The 10,000-nt window shown below is 45.3% G+C and overlaps 1 protein-coding gene across 1 annotated transcript in view; it reads right to left on the bottom strand.

Moving 5' to 3' along the window:
- mrc2 (mannose receptor, C type 2) overlaps window positions 1-10,000 on the bottom strand; it is a 146,770-nt gene that overhangs the window by 35,728 nt on the left and 101,042 nt on the right. The window contains 3 exon segments of the mRNA XM_055657046.1: window positions 129-295; window positions 621-653; window positions 8,998-9,136. Of these exon segments, the coding sequence (XP_055513021.1) occupies window positions 129-295; window positions 621-653; window positions 8,998-9,136 (339 nt within the window).

Genomic DNA, 10,000 nt, shown 5'->3' with positions numbered 1-10,000 from the left:
TCAGAGGTTTACCTTCACAAGCTGACTATCCTGACCAGCAATGGTTCCCATGAATGCAGACTGTACAGGCAACTCTCTGCCATCACATCCTAAACTAAAATGTTGCCGCTATGACTCTGGATTCCTACCTCCTGGAGATTCTGTCCCAGGAAGGCCAGCTCTTGTTGGTTGTGGATGGATGCCAATTCCGCTCGGAACCAGGTGCAGATCCGACGGGCCTGGGGCCAGGTGGAGCGGTGTTCAAAGAACTTGTACTCGGCATCCTTGAAGCGCACCCACTTGTTGCTTGAAGTATCTGGGAAGAGACAAACAATGGCTGCGTTTAATAGCAACAGAGTCACCCAAAGTCAATTAAGCAACATGACAGAAATTCACCCTTGGTCGCAAACAATGTGGCCGTGGTTGGGTTTGCAGTTTTGGCTGAAAATCCATTCCACTGACATTAACAGTGATTGAATTTCCAGCTTATAATATCGGAGGGACAGTCAAAATGCAGGCAACTGCAGTTGAAAATTCTAACAATGAACGATCTACTGTAATAGGGGTAATAGTATTTGCCCCTCACTTACGATACAATTCACTCAAGCTTCATACAGTAGAATGGCTAAAACAGACTGTACCTTCAGTATCCTCTGGTTCTTTCACAACAGCTCCTGAGGGGAAAAGGAAAAGTACATTAGAACAACTTGTAACCTCAAGACATGCGATTCTCCAGTTCAAATTACTGGGGCTGTACATGTACTCTGGTTGATTAGTTGTAAATGCCCTGAACAGGAGGACAGAGGTTGTTGGATCAGTAGTTGTTGGATGTCGGATTGGTGATGAACTACTTCTTTGCAGGACGGGTTAGAGACATCGATGAAAACCGTTGCTGATCTGTGGGCATGCAAGGGGTCTGCCTTTGGGTTTGGGAGCAGGTGGGTACAGCTGGCCAGTGAAGAGGAAAATGGGTTGGAGTTTAGGAAGCTCAGGTGTTGAGGAGTAGGAGTGACAGGCCAGAGGGCGGATCAGAGATTTGAGGTAAAAGTAATCAGTGGGAAGTGGTTTGGAGCACATGAGGGCTTTGGGGCAGAGATCAGGAGTCAAGAGTGTTTAATTGTCAAATGCAGAAGGTCCGGAAAATTAAATCCCTACTTGCTACAGCTTTACAGACCCACTAAATGCAAGAACACAACAAATAAACATACAATAAACAATAATGTTTTAGTTTTTTAGTTACAGGTAACCAGGCCGTAATGGTGCAATCCAAACCATGTTGCGTAACCTTATTGGAAGTCCATAGTAGCTTGGTGATGAGGTATGGTTGTGGTTAGGGTTAGACAAGGTGGTTCAAGAGATAAATGGCTGATGGAAAGAAACTGTTTTTGAACCTGGAGATTACGATTCTCAGGGTCCTGTATCATCTTCTCGATTGTAACAACAAGATGAGAGTGTTTGTAAGTCTTTGATGGGATTAGCTGCCTTTTTGAAGCAGTGCTTCATGTAGATCCCTTTGATGGTGAGGAGGTCAATACTCATGATGGACTGGGCAACGCCCATCACTTTCTACAACTTCCTTCAGTGCCAGTTTCCCCGTTGCCCTCAATTCCCAGATCTTTTAAAAAGTTATCTTGACATACCTCCAGTGATTCACCCTCAACAACCTGTTGGGGACCTTTGGAGAATCCAAAGACTGCGGTATCTTATATGATTCATTCTTTAAAACACCAAAGAATACCTGACCGCACCAAAATGTTGAATGCACCTCATTTTTAAATGACCCCCTCCATAACCTTTGTAACTATGACGCCTTGCAATTTGAATTTCTTTAGGTTTGCCTCAATGCAAGTATACAATTTCTTAGACATTTTGACCAAAATTGGAAAAAAGCAGATTCTTCCCCTCTGTCTTCTATGTGATGACCCATCATTATTCCATGCTAGTATTCTCCTCTAATACCACAAACTCTTAAGGGCCTGTCCCACTTGGCGATTTTTTTTTACTGCCGGCGTATGATTCATTTTTCTTTACAAACACCAAGAATACTGAGCGCTGATTTGAATAAAATAATAAGGGTAGCCGGCGTGGGGGGAGGAAGAGGTGATGCCGTACTTTTTGTTACGGAGAGACCTGTTTGTCGGCGCCTTTGGGGCGACTCTTTTGTGTGACAAACAGCAAAGAACCGGTGATTTCATTTTCAGTGCCTAGCTAGCATGCCATACCAAGTGACAATAGACTGTCATCATCATAATTTCGGAGATTTAGCTGCTCTTCCACCTCCGTCCCGTTGATGTGGAGAACAACCCTCTCGGTTGTTGCTGATGAGGCAAGCACGTTGTATCATCTGCATGATTGATTATGGTGTTACCATGTTAGATAGGAGGGTGTAGAGGAGACAGCGCTGGAGTGAATTTCTTTAGGTTTGCCTCCAATGCAAGTATACAATTTCTTAGACATTTTGACCAAAATTGGAAAAAAGCAGATTCTTCCACTCTGTCTTCTATGTGATGACCCATCATTATTCCATGCTAGTATTCTCCTGCCAGGACCTAATACCATGATGGGGGTAAAACTGGGCGGAAGTTAAGGGCCGCAGTGGAGTTTTTTTGGCACCACTTGGAGGCGGTTTTAAGGCAAGTGGGGACAACTTTGACAGGTTGAAGATGTCAGTCCAGACGTCTGTGCTGCGCAGCACAGGCCCTGAGCACGCCCCGGGGATGCCGTCAGGGCCAGCAGCCTTCGTGCATTGTCCTACTCGCCAAATGATTTTGAACATGGCTGTCTCTAGATTGTCCCTGTCGAAGCGGCCATAGAGGTGGTTAAGCTCCTCAAGGAAGGAGGCGTCGCTTGATGTGGGGGTGATGTTGGAGGGTCTGTAGTCCGACTGGATGCCTTTGCCACAAAAACATCCTGAGCTTATGGCAGTCTTGGTCTGATGCCCCTCTTCGTCATGAACACGCTCGCTGAAAGCGGTGTTTTTCAGCAGTAGCCGACCTGATACATCCAGTCGCCAAATGATTTTGAACAAAATCCAGAGGCCTAGTTGGGACACTTGGCCCTTTCCGTCCTTGTGCACAAGTCTATTTAGTGGGACAGGCCCTTTACCCTGACCCGAACTATATAGGCCCTAACCCACTTTCCCCCTTTGACACAAATGTCTCTGTGACATGATTTTCCATAACAAGAGGGTCCGTAGGCATGTAATAGCAGAACTACCTGTACGCTGTTATAACAGTCATCTAGAGGCACCACACCATTCTTCAACAGTTTTCACTAATATTTCACCAGTTGAATTCCTCGCTATCTGTTTCTGCTAAAAGTTATCATCCATCTCTATTTCCCAACGATATATCACCTGGCCGTACCTGAGATTAATTTATCATGCTCCTGTAATGCATAACAATGTAGCACCTGCCTGGTATCTTGCAAGAATATGTATGGCCCCTGTATCCACGCTAATCCATCAGTATCAAAGACTAATGTATCCTTCGCTAATGTACATAGCTCACTCATATTTCACCCACTTATTCTCTCATTAATATATCACAGCAATGATGTTCAACACTGACGTATCATATCTGTTTTGCACACTAATAAATCACCTGGTTGTTGCTTTTTTTTAACCAATTCATCGTTGGACAGCTCAGCAGAAAACATCAACCATACCCATCTCTAATATATCTGCTACCTTTATCTCAGAAGTATTCCATTATTCTTCTGCGTTCCTAACTAATGCAACGTTCGTCAAATACCCCACAAAAAAATTCCAAGCCTCATAACATGCCCAATACATGAATAATTAATATTCTCACCTGTCAGTAGCCTTGACTAACATGTATCCCCATCAACACCCCATACATCTTCTTGCTTATTAACACATCACCCATCTGAATGTTGCACTAATATATCACCCATTTTCATGCACAGTAATAGATCACTTCCTGTGACCCCATTGATACATCAGGCTCCCAGGGCACTCAGTGCTTCTACATTGTCATCTGTACACCACAATGATGTATCATCTGCCATCATCTTCACTATCCGTCCTTATCCTCTGCTCCACTACCAGCTGTCTGAATTCTACATTAATAAATTATCAAGTACAATCCCCATTAATGCATAACCAGCCTGTACTGAACTAATATACTGTCCATTTACTTACTGCTACTCTGTATCCCTAATAGCCGTCTTGTATTAGGGGATATAGGGTCAATGCAGGAAAATGGCACCATTATCTTATCGAATGATGGAACTAGTCCCATGGGCTGTATGATCCCCTCCTTCTATCTCATTTTTCTTATCTGTCAGCCATCTGTATGCCATTCCAATATAATCACTGATACAAGGAAAAATGTTGTCAATATTCAACAAGTCAGTCAGCATCTGTGTAACTTTAATCAGAAGCAGGAAAAGCGGGAGATAAAACTAGTTTTAAGTTGCAGAGAAATGAGGGAGGGACACAGTGGGAAATGTAAAAGGGAAACATAAGAAACAGAAACAGCGAGAGAGCATTTGGCCTCAAACCAGCTCCAGCATTCAATAAGCTCGTGGCTGATCGCTGACCCCCCAACATCATTTCCCTGCCCTATTCTCACATCCTCACTGGAAACGGAGCGATAAAAACGGAAGCACTGAGACCGCAGTGGGAATCTGTGCGCTTGTCCATTCTACCCAATCCCCTGGGAGTTGGAGAACAGGTGAAGTGTCCCCCGTGAGTAGGTGAGCGGTCAACCAAGGTTGAAGGGAATGTAGACAAACAAAATGGTTTTGTTTAAGATGAATGGAAAAGGGGGTCTGATGATCAGCATGGACTCGATGAGCCTGTCACACTGCTGCATGGCTTTATGAGTTGGAGTCGGTCCAGTTAAACATGAGAATAGGGTGGAAACTGGCAGCGAAGTGGATGAAATATCCGAGCGTGGGGCATTAGTAGAGAGCAGCATTAATACAGGGATCACTGCATCAGGTAAAGAAGTGAGAGAGAGAGAGAGAGAGAGAGAAGGCCTGAGAACACATTTGCTCATTCACCTGCTCACTCACATATAGTAAAGTCACACCTCCTCTTTTTTTTATCAACTATCTGTGCTCCTAACCTTTATATGACTATATCTATGATGAAATATGTTTCTATCTCATCTTAATAGTTCATCTTTCCAAGTTTCAAATTAATTCCGCCTGATTCCCCCATATTAACATATCATTCACTAGGATTGCAAACTAATGTTTTAAGCCTTACACGATATCATGTATCTGTACACTGTGGACTGTTCAATTGTAATCGCGTGCTGTTTTACCGCTGATTGGTTAGCACCTCAGTGCACGTGACAATCAATTAAATTAAACAAGACTCCTTCTGTACGCCTTGTGAGTTGTTACTGAGAGCAAATTACTCCAAATAACCCACATCTTGCAAATCTATGTCAACGTTAGAAGATATAAAACGGGCCTCTCACAGTTGATGCATTAACTAACAGTCTCTTGAATAAATCCCAGAACTCTAAACATTAGCCTTGTTGTTTATATTTAAAATTGTGACATTTTTTTTTTCCTGGAAGTCAGTCCGGGCTACTATTGAGAGCTATAGTTCATATTCTTGTCCATTGGTTGCTAACTTAATTCCACACAACACTCCTTTATCCTGTCCTAATGTCCCGCTGAGTTACTCCAGCTTTTTGTGTCTATCCCCATGTCCTGCTTTATGTTGTTAGTTTAGCTATCCTTGTTGGCATTGCAATCAGCTGAAATTCTCTTTGGAATTTGCCCAAACTGTTGCATGCATTTTCTTCCGGTACTCCTTCCTCTGTGTAGCTACAACATGCTGACTTTTGTGGGTATTTCAGCTGACTCCATACTTCTAACACAGTCAGAGAGGTCCCCATATGCTTTCAATCAAGAGTTCATTGAACAGTTCTTACTTGCAATGCCACTAACTTCCAGCAGGTGCCTCCCTTGTGCACCTTTCCCTCAGGCCTCCCTCCTGTGCTGGAGTCACTCAGTGGGTTAGGCAGCATCTCTGGCGAAAAATCTATTTTCTCCAGAGATGCCCTCTGAGTTATTCCAGAACTTTGTGTTCGTCTTTGGTGTACACCAGCATCTGCAGTTCCTTGTTTCTAGTGGGAGGTGTTTAGTGTAGTTTAGAGATACAGCATGGAAACATGGCCTTCGGCCCACCGAACAGAGACACAAAAAGCTGGAGTAACTCAGCAAGTTAGACAACTTCTCTGGAGAAAAGGAGTATGTGACGTTTCGGGTTGAGACCCTTCTTCAGGCGACTCCACTCTGACCACTGATCACCCCTTAACACTGGTTCTGCATTATCCCAATTCTTCATCCACTCCTTACACACTAGGGGCAATTTACAGAGGCCAATTAACCTGTAAACACGCACATCTTCAGGATGTGGGAAGAAACCGCAGTACAGGAGGAAACTCAGCCAGTCATAGGGACAGCCTGCGTAACTCCACATAGACATCATCCAAGGTCAGGATCGAACCTGGGTGGCTGGCGCTGTGAGGGAGCAGGTCTACCAGCTGCACCACTGTGTATGCTCCCCGGAAGTCATGTGTTTGGAACCAGCGCTAACAGTGGGTCATTTGAGCATTATATACGCAGACATGCACTGCAGGAATGATGGTGCATTGGGAATTTGGTGTAAACCAGTCCTCCACTGGTGGTTCCATGGCTTGCTGTGGAGAGGCTGCCTGCGAGGGTTGGTGTTGAACACAAAGTACTGGAGTAACTCAACAGGTCAGGCAGCATCTCTGGAGAACATGGATAGATGACGTTGAAGAAGGGTCTCAACCCAAAACATCACCTATCCATGTTCTCCAGAGATGCTGCCTGATCTGCTGTTACTCCAGTATTGTGTATCCTTTTGTGTATTAAGCAGCTTATGCAGTTCTTTGTTTCTACATTCTAGTATTGGTAGGAAGGAACTGCAGGTGCTGGTTTACACTGAAGATAGACACAAAAAGCTGGAGTTACGCAGCGGGTCAGGCAGCATCTCTGGAGAAAAGGAATAGATGGAAGAAGGATCTCGACCCAAAACATCACCTATTCCTTTACTCCAAATATGCTGCCTAACCTGCTGAGTTACTCCAGCTTTTTGTGTCTATCTTCTAGTGTTGGTGTTGGGTTGGCCAGGGTGAGTGGAAGGGCAGCTTGGCGCTTAAATACATGACTCAGAGCTGCACGGATGCCAAAGACCAGCAGTGCCATTACTTGCTCCATGCATCGGCAAGTGTGATGGAAGAAACTGCAGGGTCTGGGCAGCTATTCCTATCAATGGCAGCCTTGCTCCGCACATTTCTCTGGCCCCCGAGCCCTATGCACAACTCCCACCGAACCAGCAGGTGCTCCGTACCAAGTCCGTGTGGCTGTCCACTGATGCAGGAGTTCCAGCTGTGGGCGTAGGTTTATGCTAGCCGGTAATGGGGTCCCATGGCAGGTCCCCGAGCAGATGCCTATCTGTGAGGCATGGAGTTTTTCTATGCCCCTGTCCCACTTAGGAAACCTGAACGGAAACCTCTGGAGACTTTGCGCCCCACCCAAGGTTTCCGTGCGGTTCCCGGAGGTTGCAGGTGGTTGCCGGAGGCTGCAGGTATTGGAAGCAGGTAGGGAGACTGACAAAAACCTCCGGGAACCTCCAACCGCACGGAAACCTTGGGTGGGGCGCAAAGTCTCCAGAGGTTTCCGTTCAGGTTTCCGTTCAGGTTTCCTAAGTGGGACAGGGGTATTTGTTGCTGTGAGGGTTTAGACTGGAGCATGAACAATGTTGGGATGAATCAGTGCTCTGCAGGGCAGTGCAATGCAGGCTACCCAGGCACAAGGTTGCTGGGATGATTATGGTTGGAGGTTGTGATGTGGGGGCTAATTGGTTATCAACAAGCCACAACATCTCGTTACAAGTCCTCTGAAATTCTACAATTTGGAAGGCGGTTTGAGCAAGTTTTTAAGATAGAAATGTAGAAAAGTAAACAAAGGAAAAATAATCTCTTGAAAGAGTGATGGGAACAAGGAACATAGTCTTCCAGAATGTAAAATGTACAGGAGCAGCTCACACCAGAAGAATGTGAAGATTTCTGTGGAAAGATAAGAAATTGGGGAACAAGAGAAACAGATTAAGAGGAACAAGTTGCCTGAGAAATTAAATTAGCCACCAGGATTGATGCTGCTACTGCTACTTCAAGGGATATGGGGGGAAAAACAGGAATGGGGTACTGATTTTGGATGATCAGCCATGATCATATTGAATGGCGGTGCTGACTTGAAGGGCCGAATGGCCCACTCCTGCACCTATTTTCTATGTTTCTCTGTCTATGTTTTTATGTCAAGCCCTCAATAATATCATAAAGCAAAACAGACCATCAATGGTCCACTTGCATTTGATCATTTCCAATTGATTTCTCAGCCAACCCATGCTGAATGGTGGTTCAAAACAGTTTAAAACGGGCTCATCCTGCCAGCAACATGCTGCCCGCGTCAGAGCTTCTCTGCTCCCAACGGGAGATTTTATAGAACAGGACAGAATAGGAAATTCAGCCCACAATGTTTGTGCCAAACATGATGTCAAGATGAACTGATCTCATATACATGAACCTTATCCCTCTATTCCCTGTATTTCCAGCATAAAACTGCCTCGAGTTATGTCGGCAATTGAAATGTTCATTTGTGCCAGCAACCAGCTTCTGCAAACTCAATTCTCCCTGAAAATCATGTTCTTCAAAGGACTAAAACTTGCTCAGCATACTTTGATATGCTGCTTCACTTGACTCTGAAGCCTTACTGCTTTCTCTGCCACAGAGTGCTGTGGAGGCCAAGTCAATTGATATTTCTAAGGCAGAGATAGATAGTTTCTTGATTAGCACGGGTGTCCGGGGTTATGGGGAGAAGGCAGGAGAATGGGGTTAGGAGAGAGAGATAGATCAGCAATGATTGAATGGCAGAGTAGACTTGATGGGCCGAATGGCCGAATTCTGCTCCTATCACTTATGAACACTGCACACTGTTCCCACCTACCTTTACGGATCTTGCAGATCCAGTCCAGCTGAATCTCACATCGCACGGCGCGCCACAGCGAGGAGGCAATATCCGTGACCGCACAGCGACGAATATCGTCATCATCGTAGGTATCCCGCCCAAAGTTGTTATAGGAATACTGCACAAAAAAAAAGAGGATCAGGGGATGCTGATCTATATACCGTGGAGTTTCAAAGAACGAGGGATGATCTGATTGCAAGACGTCTGATCCTGAGGGATCCTGACAGGGTGCATGTCGAGATGTTTCCACTAGTGGGGAACTGGGAGAGAAGAGGAGACAGTTCCGGGGCAGATCAGCCATGATCGTATTCAATGGTGGGGCCGGCCTGAGGGGCTGAATGGCTTACTCGTGCAGAACTTTCCACCCATCCCCAGTCTCTCCGCCCAGGAAGGGGCCACAATGATGCCATCTCAACAACTTGCAATTATCATTGTCAAAGGTATTTCACAGCAATACAAGCAGATATCGTTGGGCATACATCTGCATATATACGGGCAGCACAGTGGTGCAGGGCCAGTGACCCAGGTTCGATCCTGACTATGGGTGCTGTCTGGACGGAGTTTGTACGTTCTCCCTGTGGGTTTTCTGGGGGTGATCCAGTTTGCTCCCACACTCCAAAGACGTACAGGTTTGTAGGTTAATCGGCTTCAGTAAAACTGTAAATCTTTTCTAGTGTGTAGGATAGTGCTAGTTTATGGGGTAACTACTGGTGGGCGTGGACTCGGTGGGCTGAAGAGCCCGTGCAGCATCTCTAAAGTCTAAAGGTTAGTGTTAGATCATCTTGTACAGAGCCATTTAAAGGGGGTGACCACAGAGTTTGGAGATAAACTGCTGAGAAAATCCATGGAGCAAAGGGAGTAGGGGAAACCCAGAGGTGATAACAGGAGGAACTCTTGTACCACGTACACATTTTCATTATGATCAAGAATTAATCTTCACAAGGTTCTAAGCATTCACTTCATTGTTGACTGGATCACTCCC

This window comes from Leucoraja erinacea, chromosome 27, assembly GCF_028641065.1.
Source record: "Leucoraja erinacea ecotype New England chromosome 27, Leri_hhj_1, whole genome shotgun sequence".
NCBI lineage: Eukaryota > Metazoa > Chordata > Chondrichthyes > Rajiformes > Rajidae > Leucoraja > Leucoraja erinaceus.
This window is presented reverse-complemented; position numbering and strand designations above follow the sequence as displayed.